Source organism: Arvicola amphibius, chromosome 4, assembly GCF_903992535.2.
Source record: "Arvicola amphibius chromosome 4, mArvAmp1.2, whole genome shotgun sequence".
Taxonomy (NCBI): domain Eukaryota; kingdom Metazoa; phylum Chordata; class Mammalia; order Rodentia; family Cricetidae; genus Arvicola; species Arvicola amphibius.
Genome location: NC_052050.1, coordinates 61,976,971 through 61,999,466, shown reverse-complemented (window position 1 = coordinate 61,999,466; position 22,496 = coordinate 61,976,971). Strand labels below are relative to the sequence as shown.

The window sequence follows — 22,496 nt, the reverse complement described above, 5'->3', positions numbered from 1 at the left end:
AGTTCAGGGTAGGAAGACTCCAGGGAGCCATTGTACATGTGTTTATGAACGTGTGTATGTATGTTTGTGTGTGTGTGTGTGTGTGTGTGTTGTGGGGTCCAGGGGGGCCGTGCAAAGATGGGGACAGACCACCAAAGTCTAATAAACCAGAAGTAAACTTTATTCCAGGAAAACCAGAAGCAAACTTAAAAATTATTATGATTAATATTAATATTAATAATTAATAAAAATAAAAACACCACAGGGCACAGAAGCTTATCAGCTAGCTGAGACCACAGCCAGAGATGGTGTTTGTTAGGCTGTGGCAAACGGCTGGTTTCTGAACCCATCTTTTTGTAGTAGGGACACCAAGCATTAGGGCTGAACAAAGGAATTTTTATGATCTTGCCCTGACCGCAGGTTAGTCAAGGGAGACCTTAAGGGGGAGTGGGTTCTAACGTCAATGGGTAACTAGGCAGCTATCATGAAACATGTTTCAGAGGAAATTACAGTGAAAGTCACTAATTGCAAGAAAACAGATGTCTTTAGCAATTAGTCAGAAAAAGGGACTGCTAGTAATATCAGAGGGTTAATAAATTAGAATAATTGGTTCTTAGGCTGGGAACTTAGAAGATAGCAGAAAGCTTCTCACACAATCTCAAGGTAAAACTCAGATACAGATTACCTTACTTTACAATCTTCATTTTTCAGTTAAACTAATGTTTGTGCTTAGCCTATTGCCTTCCTTGGTACTTCCAGATAGTGTTTACTGAACCCTGTGCCTTCCCTTTTGAGGGTGCCAGTTTCACATAGCAGGGATAATGCGTAACCCAGAAGCCATATATCTATTTCCTAGAAGTTGACTCAGCTCATGTCTGTAGGCTAGCTCTCAGTTTGCAGAGAGATGCTTTGGCCTTGTGAATAGAGCTATGGGTTGTAAAATGGAGTAACCCACTGTTAATAGTTAATCCTTGAGCTGCTGAGGAAGCTGCTGACAGTCTGTTCTCATTCTCCTAGGCTTACAACTTTATATTTCTTTATTTTTACATTCCTATTTCTGGAATCTACGTTTTTATATTCTTATTCCTGGACCCTTTCATATGTGTGTGTGTGTGTGTGTGTGTGTGTGTGTGTGTGTTCACATGCCTGTGCTTGTCACTGTGGAAGTGTGCTTGCACATATTTTCTGTGTAGACGTGTTCATGTGTAGTTAGAAACATGTTTACCTGTGTGCAAGTTTGTATGATGTTGTATGATGTGTCTGCATGTCTACACGCAGCCCCTGTGTTTGTGTGTGCATGTGTTCGTGTGTCCATGTGTCTGCATGGAGCCCCTCTGTCTGTGTGTCCTGTGTTGTCCTTTCTGCATTGCATCTTAACTGAAAGGATCCCCCTTCCTTTCTAAGTTCCTTTGTTTTACCAGGGATTTGCTAAAGTCAGTACTCTGGCACTTGACTCTGTGGCAGCCTTTTGGGATGGGAGTGTGGCCCTAGGGCCGAGCTGGGACTTGACTGCAGATGCACAACAGCTGGGGAGTCCCAGAAGGTATGGGAAGGAGCTTGTGGCTAAGCTGACTTAGGGACCAAGTCCATGCATAGCAGCCAAGGTTCAGGGGTCTGGCTAGCATTTGTTCAGAGTGTCTTTGTATGCCACATTCGGACACCAGCATTTGTTCTCATCCATGAAGAGCAACAGAGGAGGCAGACATGGGGTGCCAGTTCTGTGCTTCTGCCTGTCAGGGGGTTACAGTGGAAACTTCCCCTTGTTTCTCCCCAGGAGCAATGGATGCTGTGGAACTTGCCAGAAGGCTGCAAGAAGAGGCCACATGTTCCATCTGCCTCGATTATTTCATTGATCCTGTGATGACTTCCTGTGGCCACAACTTCTGCAGAGAATGCATCCAGATGAGCTGGGAGAAAGGGAAGGGCAAGAAAGGGAAGAAGAAGCAGAAGGGCTACTTTCCCTGCCCCGAGTGCAGGGAGATGTCCCCTCAGAGGAACCTGAGGCCCAACCGCCTACTGATAAAGGTGGCAGAGATGGCCCGCCAGCACCCTGGGCTGCAGAAGCGAGACTTGTGCCAGACACACCAAGAGCCCCTCAAGCTGTTCTGTCAGGATGACCAGATCCCTATTTGTGTGGTCTGCAGAGAGGCCCAGGAGCACCGGGTGCACAGTGTGCTGCCTGTGGACGAGGCTGCAAGGGAGTATAAGGTGAATGCAAGATCAGGGGCCTCCTGTCCAGGAGGAGCCTTGGTCAGCACTGGGGAAGAATGACCAGGAGCTAGTGATCAATGCTTGGGGCTGGGGGATCTGTCAAGTTGGCCTCTACTCAAGGTGTGAGGAATGTAGAATTTCAGTTCATAAAAGGAGCACTGCTGAGAGGGGAGAGAGAGAGAGAGAGAGAGAGAGAGAGAGAGAGAGAGAGAGAGAGAGAGAGAGAGAGAGAGAGAGAGAGAGAGAGAGAGAGAGAGAGAGAGAGAGAGAGGAGAGAGAGAGAGAATAGAAATGCATGTGCATGTGCATGCTAGGAGGCCAAGCAACATGAAGGAAGTGTCCTTTGCCCCCATCAGTATGACCGATGTGCCTGTTCTCAAGGAGGGTCTAGGGCAGCACGTTATTAGTGAGTGATGTAATCAGGTGTATAGCAAGCAAAAGTAAAGACAATGAGTAGAATGGAAGCAGTAGAGAAACGCAAAACTTCATCCAATGAGTTGACAACAGCAAGCTGACAACTTGGGTTGGAGACAACTGAGGGAGGAGCCTGATTAACATTGCCAAATCAGGGACTTAGAAACGCCAGCAGAGTTGACTGGGGCAGTTGGGGCAGTCAGCTGGAGTCTTCTGTTTGTTTTAACTGAGCTTTCTCTCCACGGATGTTTCTCATGATGCATTTTTCTAACACAGGATCAACAATTCTAACTTCTGGAAAATGCCTTGTCTTCTAGTTGTTCTCAAGGGCACATTTTTTATTCTTGGGCTATTTTTGCGGTTTGCTTGTTGTTTTTTCTTCCCCCTACTTATCACAGTTAGGGGGCCAGCCAATCCCAGGACAAGGGGCTTTCAAGGACATTTTGAGACAAACATGCCTGGGTGTAAAATAGATGCAAGGCTACCCTGCTTCCAAAGCCAGCTGCTCAGTGAGTTCAAACAGCATAGACAATCTACAAATATTGTGTATATTACAGTGAGTGATCTAACCTCCCAAACCCGGGTCAATAAAGACTCCTTTCCTGAACGTCTCATGGGCTAACTCAGGGCCCACAGCCTGGCATGGCCACTGGAGTGGGAAGCTGGAACCTTCAGTCGTCCAGTTTTACTTCCTGACTGAAGGTCATTTGTTCGAGCGTGTTGTCTGCTGAACACCTCACTGCCAAAGTGCTCGGATTTTCGTTTCATTTTGATTCCAGGCACCCAAGTGGCTCTCCCATCTTTAAGTCCCACTCCAGGAGTTCCAGCGCCCTCTCCTGGCCTTGCCAGGCACTGCATGCACATTTTTCAGAAACACACGCAGGCAAAATGAATTTTAAAGATTTATCCGAACTAGCCAGGTGCAGAAGTGCATGGCTATAGTTCTTGCTATCTGGGAGGCTGAGGCTTTTTGGGTGTGGGGACTGTCTGGTTTCCTGAGCTCCTGTAAGAGCTTCCTGAAAGACCACAGTCCAGACATAAGCAGAGATGAGATTCACTTACCTGAAGCCTGTGTTTGTGTATCCAGACGAAGTTGGAGGAAGACATAAAGTATCTTCGGGAGGAGATAATGAAGACAGAGACGCTGCAAGCCAAGGGGGAAGAGACCTTAACTGAATGGAAGGTGGGTGCCCAATGGCTGTCGTCCACCCTGTGTGTCCAGATCCATCCTCATCCCATGACAGGAAGGGCCCTTTCAAGGTGGGAGGCTTCAGGGAGGAGAGGTGCTCCTGGACTCTGAAAGTTTGGTGTCTGACCTGGGAGTTAAGTTTACACAAGACAGGTAAGCAGGATTTAAAAAGATGATTTTAAAAACAGTGAGGATGATCCTCAAACGAAAAATGAGTCTCAGGTGATGGAGCCTGCTGGAACAAATGAAGTTTGTCAGAGGACAAATTACAGCACATCACAAACAAAAGGTTTTGTTTGCTCATGTTCTCCCTCCTTCTGCTCTTCATTTGGACCTTGGGAGCTCAGTCCAGTGCTCCAACGTGGGTCTCTGTCTCTATCTCCATCCATCGCCAGATGAAGGTTCTATGGTGATATGCAAGATATTCATCAGTATGGCTATAGGATCGGGCCATTTCAGGTTCCCTCTCCTCAGCTGTCCAAGGAACTAGCTGGGGACATCTCCCTGGACACCTGGGAAACCCTCTAGAGTCAAGTTTTTTGCCAACCCTAAAATGGCTCCTTTAATTAAGATATAAACTTCCTTGCTCCCATATCCACCCTTCCTTTATCCCAACCATCCCATTCCCCCAAGCTCTCCCCATCCTCCCCTTCTCACTTTTCTCTCCCCATCTCCCCTTAACCCCATCCCACCCCACCCCCAAGTTCCCAATTTTTGCCTGGCAATCTTGTCTCCTTCCAATATCCGGGAGGATAACTATATGTTTTTCTTTGGGTTCACCTTCTTATTTAGCTTCTCTAGGATCACGAATTATAGGCTCAATGTCCTTTATTTATGGCTAGAAACCAATTATGAGTGACTACATCCCATGCTCATCTTTTTGGGTCTGGGTTATCTCACTCAGGATAGTGTTTTCTATTTCCATCCATTTGCATGCAAAATTCAAGATGTCATTGTTTTTTACCACTGAGTAGTACTCTAATATGTATATATTCCACACTTTCTTCATCCATTCTTCCACTGAAGGGCATCTAGGTTGTTTCCAGGTTCTGGCTATTACAAATAATGCTGCTATGAACATAGTTGAACAAATGCTTTTGTAATATGATAGGGCACATGGACACACAAACACATGCACAAACACAGGGGCTGCGTGTAGGCATGCAGACACATGTGCATACAAACTTGCACATAGGTAAACATGTTTCTAACTACACATGAACACGTCTACACAGAAAATATGTGCAAGCACACTTCCACAGTGACAAGCACAGGCATGTGAACACACACATACACACACACACACATGAATCCTCAGCAGCTCAAAGATTAACATGAAAGGGTTAACAGTCCTTTATCTTGTGGTACCGCTGGGCAAGGATTGACTTCCTCCTGTTCACTGGAAATGGCCTATTCGGGGGGGGGGGCTTATTGGTGCACATTTGTGTGACCCCAGAGCTCATGGAGGCAAAAGCAAGATCTGTTGTTTCAAGGTCATCCTGGACTATAGAGCCAGTTCTAGGCCACCCAGGGCTACCTGGGAAGAGCCTGTCTCAGAAAAAAAAAGGAAGACAAGTACATAACATACACACACACGCACACACACACACACACACACACTGTGGGGGTAGGAGAGAGGAAAGCAAAGAGGGAGGGGCCTATTGGAAAGTTTACCTCTTGTCTGTGAAATTCTGATTTCTTAAGAGTTTTGGTCAGCTTCAGGGATATGGGTAACTCCAGTCTGACTTTTAGCCTGGTCATTAGGAGCCTGCTGTCCTTTTTATGAATCATACCTGTGTCCTTCCTTGAGGTGGCATGTTCTGAACCCACCCACACTAGGACACACAGACATTTGAATGTGTGAATGCTGCCACTCAGGGTCTGATCTGTTAGGGTTCACAAGGGATGGCATGGGGACCTCTGTCAAAGGTCCTGGTTTCCAACTTTGACCAAGAGTTCTAGATCACCAACTGTCCAGAACTGCTGTATAGCAACCTTGAAGGAAAGCCATCCTGTCTGGGCCCACCCCATTGCCACAGGATAAAGTGAAGGAGCGTAGAGAGCGCATCCTGGAGGAGTTCCAGAAGGTGGTCCTGTTCCTGGTGGAAGAGGAACGTCGGCTTCTCCAGGTCCTGAAGAAGGAGGAAGAGGATACCTTAGGGAGGCTGCAGGACAGCAAGGCCTTCCTGGATCGCCAAAGCAGCACTCTGGACCTGCTCCTGTTGCAGCTGGAGGAGCAGAGCCAGCAGGAGCCCCTCCAGATGCTGCAGGTGAGGCCAGAGGATGCTGAGAATCCCTGGGATCTTCCCTGTGCTGCCACAGACCTGTGGGTGCACCATGAATGGGGGAGGGCATGGTCTGAGGATGTGCGCTCAGCCCAGGAGCTTGCAGAACACATGCAGCCTGACACACAGGATGGGGCTGGGTTGGGCTGAGGGCCAACTACCTATCCCATCTCAGTGCTGAACAGCGAACATCTCACAGTGCCCACCAGTACACACACACACACACACACACACACACACACACACACTCTGAGGGAGAGACAATAAAATGCATTTAAAAAAAAACAAGGCTTGTTTTAGCCCAGAGTTCTGAAAGCCCAAGAGCATGGTACTGCCAGCTGCTCTCCTCTGGTGAAGGCCTCATGACAAAAGTCAGCCAGCATATGCCAGCGTGAATGAGGCGGGCTGACTTCTTTACCCCCTCTCACCTCCGTTTACCCCGAGGGACCTGTGGCCTCCTCACCTCCTAAGGGCCCACACTGTGACTGCTCAACACTGTGAACCACTGGGAAACACTATAAATGCATGGATTTCCCAGGCCAGAATGTTAATGGTGTCTGTAGATTCTGGGTTTCTAGAAACTCTCCAGGGTCCCTGGGCTCTTTCTCCTCAAACCGTGCCCACTGTGCTCCCCCGTTGCTGTATGCACCCTAACTGGAGCTGCAGCTGCTAGAGCCCAAAGAAGGAAAACTCAGGACCCTGCCCTCCTTATCCACAGCCTTACTTCCTGAATGGCTTCACTTATGCTCAACCTGAAAATACCTAAGGGGGAAAAAAATCCAGAAAGCAGAGAATCCTTGGGTTTTAAACCACATGCTCTTCTGGGGATACTCAGATAAAATCCACCCAGGGTGTGAACCAATCCTTAGTTCACGGTACCTGTGTGTTATCACCAACAACTGTCTCGGCTGTCAAAGCTACTGTGGGGGCATGGATTGTGGGTGTGCACTTAGTTAACAATGGCTCCGAAGCACAGGAGCAGAGAAGTTGGCAATCTATTTGTGTCACGGAGATGCCTGAGCAGCCTCCCTCAAGCAAAGCTCTCTGCAGGTCACCTGCTGGGGTCGTGTGGATGGATGGGGAACACAGACTTGCTCTATTGTTAGGGGTGGTGCTGTTCTGTTAGCATCTTCTATGCCAGACTTGCAAAGGGCAAAGGTGTGGTCCATACAAGGACAACTGATCCATGGCTTAGTTGCCTCAAACGAAGTATTGGGTAAAGAGGTGGGTGGGGGGTGGCTCAGTGGTAGAGTGCTTGCTTAGCAGGGGCCCTGTGTTCTGTCCCCACGACTGCAAAGGTAAGTGGTGCAGGTTTCCCAGAAATTGCCACCTACTCTCTGCTGATCTCAGGCTTGTGACCGTGCAGTGAGGAGATGGTTAGCGCCTGCCAAATGGAGGGAAAGGGAAGATCCAGGGAGCGCATGAACCTGCTATCTGGGAAGGGGCTGTCCGGAAGGGGACATGTCCCAAAGCAGCAGGCAACAGAGGTAGCTTAGAGGTAACCAGCAGGACCAAAACTTAGCTCTCTTCCCCGTTGTTTGCAGGATGTGAAGGACACCTTGGCCAGGTACCCTGTCGCCCTCAGTAGGGGTCGTGGTGGAGGTGGGTGAGGGAGGGCCACACGGAGAGCCAGAGCACACATGAGCCTATGTTCCTTGGAGGAAGGAGAGCCTTTGCGTGCAGTATCCAGAGATGGCCCTCCCCGTGGCCATCAAGACCGTGTGCCGAGTTCCAGGGCAGATAGAAGTGCTCAAAAGCTTCCAAGGTAAGTGGACACCCAGGTCTCCAATCGCGAGTCCCAGTTCCCTGGACACTGCTCCACCTTACCCAGATGCCACGCAGGATCAGAGTCACCAACTGGAGATTAGTGCCTTAAACTGTACTTAATGTCTTTCCAAGTCTGACCATCTGCTGAATTAAGCTTTCCCCAGTTATCCCCAGTGACTCACCGTCATCAATGTCCACAGGGATTTGGAGTGTGGAACCCTTAGGTAACCCCAGTTCTCAGCTGGAACTGGTGGAGGGAGGATTTTGAGTGGGTATGGAAAAGAGCCATTTGGCCACCATGCCTCACCCCCTAGAGTTCTGACCTTTCCACCTTTGACCTTGAATGACCCCTACTTTTCTCTGTCCACCTGGACCCTCTGCAGAAGATGTGGTGCCGGACCCCAGCTCTGCGTACCCCTATCTTCTCCTGTACGAGAGCCGCCAAAAGCGGTACCTGAGCCCACCACCAGAGGGCAGCACCCCCTACAGCAAGGACCGGTTCGTGGCCTACCCCTGCGCTGTGGGACAGAAGAGCTTTTCCTCTGGAAGGCACTACTGGGAAGTGGGCATGAATCTTACCGGGGATGCACTCTGGGCCTTAGGCGTGTGCAGGGACAACGTGAGTCGGAAGGACAGGGTGCCCAAATCCCCGGAAAATGGGTTCTGGGTAGTGCAGCTGTCCAAGGGGAAGAAGCACTTTTCCCTGTTACCCGACTCCACTCCCATCACACTCACTGAGCCTCCCAGCCACATGGGCATCTTCCTGGACTTCCAGGCTGGGGAGGTGTCCTTCTACAGTGTGAACGATGGGTGTCACTTGCACAGCTTCTCCCAGGCTGCCTTCCCTGGGCCGCTGCTGCCGTTCTTCTGCTTGGGAACTCCAAAGTCGGGCCAGATGGTCATCTCCACAGTGACCATGTGGGTGAAGGGATAGAGGCTTGGAACCAGACACAGTCCCTGAGCGTGCCGTGGGTTCCCCGGAAGTCAGGGCACTTCACCACCGTGGCTACCTACCCAGGCTTTCACTGGGAGCGCTGAGAGCCAATACCTGTGCTGTCAGGACAATTCCCCGAATTACAACCACGATTAAAATGCTCAAATTCTGAACCGACTACTGATAAGATGCTAAATGAGGGTAACTTTGGAAAGAGTTCCGACATTTCCGAGTGAACTAATTTCTAAACATATACCTGCTCACCGGGCAAGTTGGTCTTCCGTTTTGTTAGCTTTGGTCCCGCCCCAAAGCTTGCTGACGTCTTGGTTCCTAGTGCCCTCTGGCCTTCGGATACTTCACAGAAAAGGTGGAGCCGGAGCCCGCGCCCGCCCCCGCCCTCTTAAGATAATTAGGGAGGGTTCCTCACCCTTCCTCCAAGTGCCGGTTCCTATCACTCCCTCTCCGAAGGACCCCTCGCTTTCCATTCCTGTTACAAGTTACTGGCACCCTGGCAAGCGCGCGCATTTCCGAAGTGGTTTTCACTCTGAGCCTTCTGGACCCCGCGCCGGACACCGTTTCTCGTTTCCCATCCCTGATCTCTTCGGGTCTGCCCCCAGACATGAGGGTGGTGTTGGGGGTGTCTGAGCGACAACAGTCCAGGGGTGCTGCGGGCTGAGGACACAGGGTGAAAGTGCGCTGAGAAACCACCAACTCCATAGCCTGGGTGTTTGCATGTCCTCGGGGTCGTCCTGTGCCTCGGTATTCCTCTACATCTCTTTCCGGATCCGCGGCCAAAGTTTGCAGCCTGGGGGAGCGGGGACACCACCTGCGGAGACCTGTCACCGAGAATAGGCGCTCTAATGCGCTCCAATTCGGTCCCACCCCCAGGCCGTGTGACAAGCAGCCGGCCAATCCAGGACAAAAGCGGGTTCCAAAAAAAAAAAAAAAAAAGTTTCCTGCTTCCGCCACGGTTCCTCTTCCGGCGGAAGTCTGCGAGCCTAATACCTGGCATACGACTACACGGGAGGCCGGGAGTGTGTTCACCTGGTCCCGAGCCCGTGCCCCTTTCAGCCCCCGCTAGCGGAGTAGCCTGATCCTCGTTCACCGCCAAGAGCCTGGTCCAGGCGCTGCACCATGGCCGCCCCAGACTTGTCCACTAACCTCCAGGAGGAGGCCACCTGCGCCATCTGCCTCGATTACTTCACCGACCCGGTGATGACCGACTGCGGTCACAACTTCTGCCGCGAGTGCATCCGACGTTGCTGGGGCCAGCCCGAGGGCCCGTATGCGTGTCCCGAGTGCCGCGAGCTGTCGGCGCAGAGGAACCTGCGACCCAACCGCCCGCTCGCCAAAATGGCAGAAATGGCCCGGCGCCTGCACCCGCCGTCGCCCGTCCCGCAGGGCGTGTGCGCGGCGCACCGCGAGCCGCTGGCCACCTTCTGCGGCGACGACCTCTGCCTGCTGTGTCCCTCCTGCGAGCGCTCAGAGCACTGGGCTCACCGGGTACGACCGCTGCAGGACGCGGCGGAGGACCTCAAGGTGCGTTCCGCCGGGTGCAACCGGTCCGTGCCTGGAGCGAAGGGAAGTCCCGTCACTGTCCCTCCTTGGGTGAGGGAGTGTAAGTTACAGTTATCCTGGTCCCGTGAGGTGGTCGAAGTGTAGCCTGTCTTTTCCCAGGATACGATTGCACCGGCATTCCGGGAAAACCGGGTGTTGGCAGTCAGTCTTGATTGGGCTGGGAGAACTGAAGGGGCCGCTGTGAGGTGAACAGTTTGGCTGACGTCAGAGTTGACACTAGGCCAGTATGTTACCATCCCAGCATGAACTCGGGTCACCAGAATAAACAGGCACCAAGCCTCCCTTGCTTTGGATTTCAGCACAGGGGATCGAACCTTATAAACAGCTATCCCTGTGGTTTTGGTTTTGCTTGCGCCTTACCGGATTCATTGGTTCGGTGGGTTTACCTTTCTGCCACCGCAAGCCCCTTGATGGTGCTGAAAGGGACCCACATCTTTCCAGAAGTTACATGATAAATCCTGGCAGGGCAACACTAAAACTGCCCTATTAGAAGAAGAAAAGCCTTGTCCTCATTCTTGTTAGGGTCGTTGTCTGAACATAACAATTAAGTTGCCAAGACAGATCAACAAGAGAGAAGTTACAGCTTAGGTAGCATTTTCTCCTGCATAGGGCGACACAAGAAAAAAGAAAGAAACACTCAGAGAAGCCGTTATCCTAGGGCTCTTGCCCAAACAGGTGGAGTTAACAGAAAGAGACCCGGACTTTCTGGTCTCAGCAGTTGTGGACCTGTCTAGGACGTAGGACGCTAAAGGCAGAGTGTCTCCTGCAGAACAGATGCTCTGCCTCCTGTCCGCCTATATCTGTATCTGTTCAGAAGTGCTCACCTCCACCTAAACCTCACAGCACCTGGGCAGGTTTGCGAATGGAGACACAGTTTAGCAGGGACACCAGGAAATCATCAAACAGCTTTTACCTGTGATCAGTGGCTCTGCCATTCCTCCACTTATCGGAGCTTGGCATGGGATCCCCTGGGCCATGCTGGCTTCCATGGCACTGGTGACAAGTTCACTCTTTGGCTGTGGCTCCCAGGGCCATGAGTGAGTAGTACCCAGAGGGGAGCCTCCAGTTCTGCAGTAAAATCAGAGAGATGGGAGGAGGGTTCACATAAGCAGGAACTGGGAGCTGAGGGGAGAACCCAGGCTATCCCAGGGCAACCAGAACTTGAAGCTTTTGCTGGTGTCACATGCTGCAGCTTCACAAGGTCACTCTGTTTAAAATGCTGTCCCTGACCTCAGCATGGAAAATGGGGAAATGGGGGCAGGAGAGATGTCTCCAGTAGTTAGAATTTAGTGCTCTTTCAGATTGCCTAAGTTCAGTTCCCAGCACTTATGCTGGGCCGCTCATAGCTGACACGTCTGGCCTCTACAGGCATGCACACTGAGGTGCACATCCCACTTGCAGACATATGTGTAATCAAGATAATAAGGATTTTTTTTAATGAGAAAATGGCTGGGTATGGCGGCTCATGTCTGTCCAGCTACTCAGGAGGCTGAAGCAGGGAAATCAAAGTTCAGGCCCTACCTGGGTTGCAGAGTAAGTGCAAAACCAGTACCGATGACTCAGTAAGACCCTGTTACAACATAGAGAGAGGGCTAGGTGTAACTCAGTGGTGAGGCACTCGCTTAGCATGTGTGAGGCCCTGTGTTCTGGGAGAAACACGGGAAAGACGTGGACAGAACCTGGATCGCAAGCTGGAGGTATACATAATGATGGGGCCAATTGACAAGAGAAGTTACACAGCATCTGGGACAGGCCCGTGGCTTCTGCCATAGCCCTGATGACGGCCCAGCCCAGCTGCCAGCTGGGTCCCATCTCTCCTCCCTGACTGACATCAGGATTTCCCCTAGCCTTGTCCAGGCCTGGAGTTGATAAGGTTTGGGTCGATATAAACAGACTCTGTTGGAGACAGACACACGCTACCCAGTTGACCGTTTCATAGGAATGCTTGCTATTCTGGGGTACACAAAACTGCAGGAACGTGGAAATGGAAACGGGATCAGATCCAACCCAGACGATGAGGCACTGGGAGAAAAGGTGGGATGGGAAGTCATATCTGCATCTGGTTTGAACCCCCGTGGTACGTTCCCGCCTCTGTCTTAACCACAGACAGCTGTGGCACACAGCCCTGGAGGCTGTCCAAGGGCACTGTGTGTGTGTCTAGTAAGGACTGCTTCCCGGCTCACAAGTGGCCCCCTTCTTGTTACGTTCTCCCATGGAAGAAGCAGGAACTCTCAGATCCCATCCAGAGGGCCTTACTCTTATATCTCAGTCACCTTCCAAAAGTCTTGCTCATCACCTAGGTGATCAGGTATTCAACCTAGGAATTTTGGGGGACACACAAATCTTAGCCTCTGAATTGCTGTGACCCCTTATGACCACATGGGAAGAGGAGGGGGCAGTGGCTTGGAGGGAGGAGGGAAGCTCAGTCTTCAGTGCCAGCTTGGTGGGTGTGTCCTGTTGAGGGAGCATGGATGCATGCACCAAGCAGGGAACAAGCTTGTCTACTCTGCAGAGGCGAGCAGGGCTTGCGTAAGGTCACAGGGCTAGAACTGAAAATAAGGAGAAACCTTGACATTTGGTAAGTTTCGGAAGGGGTAGCCTTTGTCACTAAAGGGGATACAACCAAATCAAGAGGATACCTGCCACTGGGGAGCATTGTGTCCTGCCATTATCTGGACAAATTTGACCCAGTGGGGAAGAGGTTGGTCAAGAGGGAAGAGGAGAGGCAGACTTCTGTGTCTGGGCCCCACCTATAGGGCCCGATGCCAACTGGGATTCTCATGGCCCCGCCTGGTCTCCATCCCACCAGGGGAGGCTGGAGAAGTCACTGGAGCACCTGCGGAAACAAATGGAGGATGCGATGCTGTTCCAAGCCCAGGCTGAGGAAACCTGCGCCTTGTGGCAGGCAGGTGCTGGGTCTGGGGTGAAGGAGGGAGCAGTAGCTGGGTGCCAGACTAGCCTGAGACACCCTGTGGTCAGGCCAGAATGTGTGTGTGTGTGTGCGTGTAATCGAGGATGCTAAAGTTTGATTCTGTCCTTCTGCCCTTCCTGGGGTCCTGACATGCTTGAGTTCAGGGTCATAGAGGGAACAGACATGAGAGATCCCAAGGGTGGATCTGGATGGATGTCAGGAGCCAGCCAGGTATGGGGAGGTCTCCAGTAGTGTATTTAGGGGTCAGGGAGGTATTTGGCATTAGGGTAAATTTGGTCTGTCTAGCTTTGTAGTGGCAGCTTTGTCTGGCTGACATCTGGGGATGGACTTGGGGCCTGTGTGACAGATGTTGGGTGTGGCTGGTCCCAGGAATGGATCTTGAATCTGAGTAGCCACAGGTGGTAGATTGGGGGTTGGCTGGTAGATTGAAGGTCTGATGGCTCAAGGGGTAGGTTTGGGTTGCGAATTGCTCAGAGTTGTCAGTGTATCTGGGCAGCCATGGGTGACAGATTGGATGCGCTCTCAGTTCTTGGGGTCTAGACAGCTCCTGATGGTCTATTCTGTGTCTCATCAGCCTAGGGTTTGGGGTGTGGGCATCCCCAAATGGACAGTCTCTGTCTGGCATCAGGCCTCACCCTCAGCTGTCTTTCTTTTGCCCTACAGAAGATGGTGGAGAGCCAGCGGCAGAATGTGCTGGGCGAGTTTGAGAGGCTGCGCCGCCTGTTGGCAGAGGAGGAGCAGCAACTGCTGCAGAAGCTGGAGGAAGAGGAGCTGGAGGTCCTGCCACGGCTGCGCGAAGGTGCCACGAGACTTGGCCAGCAAAGCACACAGCTGGCAGCCCTCATCTCAGAGCTTGAGAGCCGCTGCCAGCTGCCAGCGCTGGGGTTATTGCAGGTGAGTGGGCTGGGTGGAATGTCCTGGAGGTCCACGGTACTCCCAAGGGGAACATGGGGTCCGCACCCCTCACCACACTGCTGGGCACGCTGCTTCCTCTCCAGACACACAGGGTCTGCACCTTCCTGTTGCAGGGTCACCACGGGGCATGCATTACAACCCCCAGTCCCAGCCACTTGTCTGCCTTCTGCCTCCACCTCTGGCCACATGCAGGCCTGGTATTTCATACTGTGCTCCATGTGAGGGGGGTGAGCTGGCAAAGGATTCAGAATGAGAAAGCGTTGGCAGAGCTTGTCCATAACAGACTCAAGTCTACAGAGAGCCTGGCCTGCCCATCTTTTCTGTAAATATCCTAGCGACTAAGATGGGTGTCCCAGCATTCTGCCACCCAACACTCAGTGTGATGAATAAAAGAAAGAGAAGTAGCTCTTGATGTCCACAGAGAGGGATGCCAGCCCCCAAGGCTCCCAGTGGGGATGCGCCAGTTCCTTAAACGAAAGGGTACAGGGTTTGCGTATCAGCTCTGCACATCCTCTGCCTGCCTTCAGTTGCTGCGGGCTGACCGGACAGTCTGAGTACTCAGAACACGCTGTCAACAGCTGCTGCACCATTTTTAAGGGATAATGGGAAGGGTAAATGTCATGTGTTCAGTCCAGATGTGATTTTACTTTCAACCCACAGTCAGCTGAGTGTACAGGTGTGAAACGAGGGCACACCATGAGGCAGACCATGAAAGGAGTCCCAGCAACAGCTTCCCACCTTCTCAGTCTGGCTGGCCTCACCTGCTGTTCTCTGTGGACACCACAGAGTGGATGTGGGCCAGCCCATGTACTTTGGGGGACAGGATAGGACTCGTTTAGCTCAGAGGGACACTTCTGTCCCTCGCTGGTTACTCATCCTTGCTCCTGGACCCTGAGAGCTCTCAGTAGGACTCCCACCCCAATCCTTTTAGCTTGTGAAACTCCCTACTCCCCACTCACTCCTGAATGTCCAGTTGTCTTTGTGGGGGGTCGTCCCCATCATTTTCTGCTACAGCAATGTGAGACTGGGGAGTTAAGGTCAGGCAACAGCCTCTGATGGCTCTCGGAACCACTAGGACAAATCACTTCAGAAAAGTCCTCCTCAGAAGATCTCGTGGTAGGGATTAAATTTCCATATGTATCTCAAAATGTAGCCGGTCCCTTTGCACCCCACTTCTTCTTTGATGTTTTTTTCAAAGTTATCCTCAAGATGTATGCCTCCGTTCTGCTCCTCCCTGAATCTTGGCTTCATTTCCCCTAAGCCAGAACACTCTGTCCCTCTGCCCTCTGTCACCGGGCAGTCTAGATGACATGAACAGTGTGCAGTCAGTTCTAGGACCCTTCAACAGGCTCAGGGCCTCAATCTTCCCATTTGTCAAGTGGGCATTGATGGGATTCAGGGGGTGCCTGCTGAGTGCAGGCTGTGGGGTTCACTGTTGCCCTTCCTTAGGAACTTGGCTGTGCTTTGTGCCACCCGACGCCCTAGTGCCATCTCCCTGGTATGTAGATGTGGGGTCTAAGACTGGCTCTTTGCCTTTCATGTAGGACAGAGGCAGTGTACATAGCAGGAGGGTGGCTCACTGGGAAGAGACACCCAGGGATTTTGACCTTTATCAAGCTGTCAGGTGGTTAGAACCTGCCAAATAGAAATGTCTCTGGGAGCTCTTGAAGGGAAGACCAGGGGAACAGAGAGGAAGGAGACAGAGGCCTCTGCCAGTAGAGCAGATTAAATGCACTGACATGCCTCTCACCTAATGTGTGTGTGTGTGTGTGTGTATGTGTGCCCGCGCATGCACGCTAACTTCATTCAAATCTCATGCCCCTCAAAGATAAATACACATTTCTGTATGTTGCTAGGAAAAGGTTTTTTTGTGTGTGTGTGGTATGTGTGTGTGCGTGTGTGTGGTGTACCCACGATAAGATACTCATACTCATGTGAGCAACTAGTGAGACTCACTGGTCCAGATGGGAAACACGAAAAGTCAAACCCCTCTTGTGATTCATCAGACGTGATAGGGTACAGGTTGTTAGCCACAGTCACCCTCCTGGGCTATAGGAAAACAAAATGCTGGAAGGTTTTAGGAAGAAGGGGTGACTTGGAGTTGGGGGTGCAGAGATCTGTGTGAATACCAGATTTGAATTTGTTTTTGTATGTGGTGGGTTTGGCCATCCACTCGTATGTCACACCACCAGGCTGCCTAGCTGCACCTGTGCCCCATCTTCTCCCACTTGTATCCCACTGCTTCTTGCTCCTCTTTTCCCTGGATTTTTGTAGTCTTGGCTGTCCTGAAACCCGCTCTGTAGACCGGGCTGGCCTTGAACTCACAGAGATCTGCCTGCCTCAACCTCTGAGTGCTAGGATTAAAGGTGTGCAACATCACCTCCCTGCTGCGATTTTTTTTTTTTTAAGAAATTTTATTGATTCTCACTGGGTGGTGGTGGCGCACAATCCCAGCACTCAGGAGGCAGAGAAAGGTAGGCAGATCTCTGTGAGTTCAAGGCCAGCCAGCATGGTCTACAGAGTGAGTTCCAGAACAACCAAGGCTATACAAAGAAACCCTGTCTTGAAAAACCAAAAAAAAGGAAAGAATTTTTTTTAAGTTTTGTACACTTATGTCCTACTCCCCGACACCCCCAGCACTTGCTCTTCCCTTCGTCTTGTCTTCTCTCTCTGTCTCTGTCTGTCTCTCTGTCTCTGTCTCTCTCTGCCTCTCTCTCTCTCTCTCTCTCTCTCTCTCTCTCTCTCTCTCTCTCTCTCTCTCTCTCTCTCTCTCTCTCTCTCTCTCATTTAAATGACCCTGAGTCCAGTTTGTGTTGCCCATACGTGCTAGACAACCTGGCAGTCACCTAATGAGCCCTCCCTCACCATGCTGGACTTCCTGACTGGCTTGGTCTTGTGCGGGTAACCACAGCTGCCGTGAATTCCTAAGCCCAGTGGGCAGTGTCAGGTCCAGAGACAGCATTTCCCAGCATTTCTCTTCATCCTCCGCTCCCTCCTGTGATGTCCCTTGTGGGGATGCCCATGCGGACAGAAATGACTCGTTGAGCATTCTCTGGATTTTGACTAGTGTTGAGGCTCTGCAATGCCTCCTGCAGAGAGAATCTTCTCTAGCCAAGGCTGAGGGCAGCACTTGCCTATAGATAGAAACATAAACATTTAGAAGGTGGCTTGACAAATGTCTGCTTAGCAAAGCAACAGTTGTAGGTTCCCCTCGAGGGCCTGCGGCCTCCCCAGCCTTACAGGCATAAATTCCTTCGTCCTGCTGAGCAGATCTCAGATCCAGTGGATAAGCAGTTGGTTGCCCCCATAGCCTCCATGCCACTATTGTGGCAGGGGCACATCTTGCCTCATAGGTTGGCATTGCACTTAGGATCTACCTCTAAGTGAGTCCGTTGATGACTTTGGTCCTCTGAAAGCTAGCCATCAGGGAGGTAATTTCCGGTCCATTCAACTTGATTTCTCTATGGCCTGCAAACCAAAATGTGTTGTGTTTTCAGTAATAGAGGCTTACCTTCTATTTATGGTAGGTAACCAAGAGCAGTGGTAAGCCTGTGTTTGGTGGTGGGGGGGGGCATTTGGAACCTCTCTGATCAATAAAAAAAAAATAGGGATGTATCTAATAGTAATTTTTGACAGACTGTATCTTGAAATACAGTTACATTCCAAGGTTTGGAGGAGGAAGGGACGCAGCTTGGCTGCTGACTGCAATGCTGGTGCAGATTAGATAAACAGACACGGAAGGATGAACAAGGCATAGGGCCAAGCCGGGGCATCTGTGGGACCTTGGAGGCAGTGTTAGGAGAAGGGGCAGAGGACACAGTGGGTTCATAGTGGGGGCACAGGGCTGTGGGCTCTTAATGAGGGCCTCACCTGACACAGCACTCCCATTCATGAGGCAAACACATATGCCTGTCCTGTCCTAAGAGTAGCAGGGAGTCCTGCTACGTGGGATTCTGTGGACAGAGCAGGCAGCGACCCATCATTTCCTGTAAGTGAAAAGAAAAAGCAGAGCCTGACCTGGGCCTGGTCGACCCTCCAGGACATCTATCTGCAGGGCTCTAGACCCCTGTAGCATTCCGGTGTCTGGCCTGTGACCTGATCCCACTTGTGCGTGTGTCTTTGCCAAATGGGGCTGGACTGATCTGGGGAGCCCCACGGTGAGGTCATAAGCCTTGGTAATGAGTGTTCCCTCTCTCTCCTACAGGACATTAAGGACGCCCTATGCAGGTATGGGCCTGGGCAGCCGGGCAGGGTTTGGGTGGGGCCTAGCTGCTGGCCCCAAGCATGAAGCTGAGCTGTCCCCTGTAGGGTGCAGGATGTGAAGCTGCAGCCTCCAGAGGTGGTGCCCATGGAGCTGAGGACCGTGTGCCGGGTCCCAGGGCTGGTGGAGATCCTGCGGAGGTTCCGAGGTAGGTGTTCAGTCCTGGGAGCAGCGCTGTCATGGATCCAGTAGCTTAGAGCAGCTGTTCTAGAAACTTCCCTCTGCTTTAGGGACGTGTTACCATGCATGGCTATTTCCAAACCAAGCCGTTCTCCATCAGGCCCAGCCTCACAAGACTTCAGTGCCACTTCCAAGACCCAGGGGTGCCCAAATTTCTGTCTCCCTGCTCTTCCTCCAAAGGGTTGTGAGGACAGCCCCTACCTAATGTCAGATAATTTGCAAGGGTGGCTCACAAAATCCAGGAGACACTTTGCTTAGTATTAACTGTTACAAAAGCTGCAGTTAAAAAAGAGATGTGGTTGGTTGGTGGTAGTGCACGCCTTAAATCAGGAGGCAGAGGCAGGCGAATCTCTGTGAGTTCGAGGCCAGCCTAGTCTACAGACCTGGTCTACAGAGCAAGTTCTAGGACTTGCTCCAAAGCTACAGAGAAATCCTGTCTCGAAAAACAAACAAACAAACAAAAAACAAACAAAAACAACAACAAAAAGATGCGTGGACAAGGCTGGAGGATGGGCACGGAGCCTTCCCGCCCTCACTGGACACTGCCCTCCTGGCACCTTGATGAGCTTCCTCTCTCAGCATCCCCTTGGACCCCCACCTTTAAGGAGTTTGGGGGAGGTTCTGTTCTGTGGGTGCAGTGTGCCAGATCATTATGAGCAAACTTGACCCCTGCCTCCTCTCCTCTCCTGGAGGCCGTGAATGAGGCTGAAGTGCACATTCTTCCATCCCACAGCTGGCTGTGGTGACGAGCCCCATCCTGACATCATCAGCAGGCCCCACCTGAACCATCTTAACAGCATAAGTTCAGGTGTGATGTGAGGGGACCATTACGACTGGCAGAGCACATTTTCAGGCCTTCCTCAGGAGCCAGGGATGGACTCTGTTGCTAAGCCTTGGTTGTCCAGGGAACCGCTGCCCTTGGTTCAAGTCAAAGGTGGAATTGGGTGGGGGTACACCAGGCCCAGAGGTAGGTAGACCAGAAGTCCCCTGAGACTGTGGTCCTGGAAGTTTCTGAGCCGGTTTCTGTTAGAATCCTACAGGGCCCAGGGTGCTGCTGCCACCCAAACCCAGTCTTCCTTTTAGGGAGTGAAAGAAAAAAAAAAACAAACCAAATGTAAAATGTGGTCAGGACGTGGCAGGAACAGAAGAATCCACACTTCAAGGTCACCCTCAACTGTGTAGTAAGCAAGCAGTCAGAATGCCCTCTCGTAATCAGAAGTAGATGTGGGACTGGTTTCTAGAACATTCTGGGTAAGGATAGAGTAGGTGTTTTTTCCCAGGGTGGGAAAGTTCTTCACTGGGGATAGTTAGTTCAACCTGAGGCTCCAGCCAACAGCAGGGGACGGTTTGGCTGATTGCCAGAGCAGATGGGGATGACTTGGGAGTGTGGTTGACCTCGGGCCTCTCCACAGGGGACATAACTCTGGATCCAGACACCGCCAACCCGGAGCTGGTCTTATCTGAGGACCGGAGGAGTGTGCAGCGTGGTGACCAGCGGCAGGCCCTGCCTGACAGCCCAGAGCGGTTTGACCCAGGCCCCTGTGTGCTAGGCCAGGAACGCATTACCTCTGGCCGCCATTACTGGGAGGTAGAAGTTGGGGACCGTACCAGCTGGGCGCTTGGTGTATGTAAAGAAAATGTCAACAGGAAGGAGAAGGGGGAACTGTCAGCTGGCAACGGGTTCTGGATTCTGGTGTTCCTGGGGAGTTTCTATAATTCCACCGAGCGGGCCTTCTCCCCCCTACGGGACCCTCCCAAGCGTGTGGGGATCTTTCTGGACTATGAAGCTGGTCATCTCTCCTTCTACAGTGCCACAGATGGGTCGCTGTTGTTTATTTTCCCTGAGACCCCCTTCTCAGGTACACTCCGGCCCCTCTTCTCACCTTTGTCTAGTAGTCCGGCCCCTATGACCATTTGCAGGCTGATAGGTCCCCAGTGACCCAGACAGTCTAGAGGAGTCCCTTCACCTCTCCTGGTCCCTGGCCCTGACCATGCAGAGGCCCAGGAGGCAGACGATGTCCTGTGAGTATTAGGAGACGCACACAGTGCCTTTCTGACCACACATGGGGATCACAAGTCCTCGGTCTCAGAGACAGGATGAGTGGGAGTACGCTAGACCGGGCTCTGTTCTCAGGGTGGGGATCCTCTCCGCCACTGATGGCACTTAGTGCCAAAAGCCCTCACCAAATCACTCTAAGTCCCATGTGTCACCAGCACCTCTGACTTGAGGTTCCAGTGATGGGAGGGGCTTTTCCAGAAGTAATCCAGGCCTGTCCACACTGCTGTGCCAAAAAGCGTGCCACGCCATCCCCAAAATGAACTAGGTAAGGTTAGGTAGGGAGCCAGCTTCAAGACCACCAGCATCTCAGGATTTGGTCCAGTAAATGGAAGGGTTGCTCAGAGTCCTTACCATGGTGGGTGTGGCTACAGGGAAGGATGAGCGGGCAGCAGCCTGGCCCCAGAGGTGGAAGTCTGCTGAGGGCGGAATCCTAAAGGAGTCCACCTTTGTATTCAGCACAAAAGGGGCCCAGAAGTGGAACTCGGAAACAACACTTGAACACACCCCTCTGTTCTGAGACTTGTCTGGTTTTGCCTTCAGAGGGGCTCCCCTGGCGTCTGGCTAGCTTTGGTACACTGCCCGCGGCAGAGTGGGCCACACAGCCCCTCCCGAGTGCACAGGAGCCTGCAGTGACTGCTTTCGTGTTACACTTCCGGGAGTTTTAGCTTTTATTTATTGAAAGGGAAACATTTAAATAAACGGTCATCTGGAACAGTGTCCTCTGCTTATCCTGTGGGTAAAATAGCTGGGACCTTGGATTGGTAAGGCAGATAAAGGCACATGCTGCTTTGGCAGAGTTTGAACTGACTTTGCTTTCAGTTCTCAGGTTGGGCAGCTCACAACTGCTTGTAACTCCGCCTCCCAGGAATTACACATCTGGCTTCTGAGGGCATCTGCACTCATACGCTGCTTAAAACCCTCTCGCACACACAGTTAAAAAGCAAAAGAAGAAAAAACTGACATGCCGGGCAGACGTGGCTCAAGGAGGTAGTCGCTGAAGAAACGAGGCTCACAGGACACCTAAGATCTAAGACAGCTCTTTCCCACACAGGCATGGCAAACTGGAGGTTCTGTGTGTTCTTTATGCCACATGTGTGTTGTGTGTGGGGGGCACCAAAAGGACTTGATCCCCTGGGGTTAGTGGGTACTTTCTCACGTAGCTCATCATCTTGTTCCTGACCTGTAACCAGCTCTCTTTGAAAAGGATGCCCTATGACACTTCCACATATTTGTTCCAGGCAGGGGAAGCCTAGCAGGTAAATGTAATACCTGTACCATGCATTAGCACTGGCTGTGGCTTATAGACAGTGTCCCGTGTGTGTAATTTCTGGTGCAAGGAAACCCTGATGAGCAGAGGGGACAGCCATGTGCTTGAGACCAACATGGGCTCAGAGCCCTAGCCATGGCTTTGGAAAAGAGCTGGACACAGGTTCTGAGGAAGGATGAAGTCCATGACCAAAGCCAAATACTGGGTTCTGTAAGTCTAGTGTGCTGCTAATATGGGTCTCTAGGGAGGGCCCCTGCCGAGGGAGCATACATCCAGCCAGGAGCTCCTCAGTGGAGCAGACACCACGCAGTGAGTGAGACTCAAGGACGTAGATTAATGAGTGGGTGAGCTCTAGCATAGCAGTGGCTGAGCTCTATCCCAGTAGGTGGACCTTGAAGCCTAGGTTCTGTAGTATGTTTGCATCTGTGGCTTTAGCTGTTATCTCATTCTCCCACCCTCTAGTTTTCATAATTAACATGATGACATCTCATTTTATCTTTTGTCAGTACCATCCACTAGGATGTG

At 51.6% G+C, this 22,496-nt stretch overlaps 2 protein-coding genes and 1 long non-coding RNA gene across 5 annotated transcripts; 2 read left to right on the top strand and 1 right to left on the bottom strand.

Moving 5' to 3' along the window:
• Nucleotides 1-1,232: 1,232 nt before the first annotated feature.
• On the bottom strand, nucleotides 1,233-10,537 carry LOC119811722. 2 transcript variants are annotated; one of them, XR_006020789.1, is made up of 5 exons: nucleotides 9,941-10,537; nucleotides 9,207-9,451; nucleotides 5,468-5,925; nucleotides 3,667-3,920; nucleotides 1,233-1,886 (listed from the first exon to the last, which is right to left on the bottom strand). It is a non-coding gene; the product is annotated as an uncharacterized LOC119811722 (long non-coding RNA). The 2 variants fall into 2 exon arrangements; XR_005285002.2 differs by lacking the exons at nucleotides 1,233-1,886; nucleotides 3,667-3,920; nucleotides 9,207-9,451; nucleotides 9,941-10,537 and adding an exon at nucleotides 8,581-9,167 and having other exon boundaries at nucleotides 5,133-5,925.
• On the top strand, nucleotides 1,759-8,779 carry Trim17 (tripartite motif containing 17). Its single transcript, XM_038325687.1, has 6 exons — nucleotides 1,759-2,187; nucleotides 3,692-3,787; nucleotides 5,833-6,063; nucleotides 7,623-7,645; nucleotides 7,740-7,843; nucleotides 8,229-8,779. Exons 1-6 carry the CDS (start codon nucleotides 1,759-1,761, stop codon nucleotides 8,777-8,779), a joined length of 1,434 nt encoding a protein of 477 aa, XP_038181615.1.
• Trim11 (tripartite motif containing 11) lies at nucleotides 9,756-21,416 on the top strand. 2 transcript variants are annotated; one of them, XM_038325685.2, is made up of 6 exons: nucleotides 9,756-10,318; nucleotides 13,167-13,262; nucleotides 13,953-14,183; nucleotides 18,409-18,431; nucleotides 18,513-18,613; nucleotides 20,058-21,416. In XM_038325685.2, exons 1-6 carry the CDS (start codon nucleotides 9,914-9,916, stop codon nucleotides 20,582-20,584), a joined length of 1,383 nt encoding a protein of 460 aa, XP_038181613.1. In that variant the 5' UTR covers nucleotides 9,756-9,913; the 3' UTR covers nucleotides 20,585-21,416. The 2 variants fall into 2 exon arrangements, with proteins under 2 accessions (XP_038181613.1, XP_038181614.1); XM_038325686.2 differs by lacking the exon at nucleotides 13,167-13,262.
• The last annotated feature ends 1,080 nt before the right edge of the window (nucleotides 21,417-22,496 follow it).

Excerpts from the sequence above, each read along its gene's own strand:
- Trim11 (XM_038325685.2), top strand. The coding sequence starts at position 9,914 with ATGGCCGCCCCAGACTTGTCCACTAACCTCCAGGAGGAGGCCACCTGC. Across the intron at positions 10,319-13,166 it reads ACGCGGCGGAGGACCTCAAG|GGGAGGCTGGAGAAGTCACT; the intron begins GTGCGTTCCGCC and ends CCATCCCACCAG. Across the intron at positions 18,614-20,057 it reads GATCCTGCGGAGGTTCCGAG|GGGACATAACTCTGGATCCA; the intron begins GTAGGTGTTCAG and ends GCCTCTCCACAG.
- Trim17 (XM_038325687.1), top strand. The coding sequence starts at position 1,759 with ATGGATGCTGTGGAACTTGCCAGAAGGCTGCAAGAAGAGGCCACATGT. Across the intron at positions 6,064-7,622 it reads AGCCCCTCCAGATGCTGCAG|GATGTGAAGGACACCTTGGC; the intron begins GTGAGGCCAGAG and ends CGTTGTTTGCAG. Across the intron at positions 7,844-8,228 it reads AGTGCTCAAAAGCTTCCAAG|AAGATGTGGTGCCGGACCCC; the intron begins GTAAGTGGACAC and ends GACCCTCTGCAG.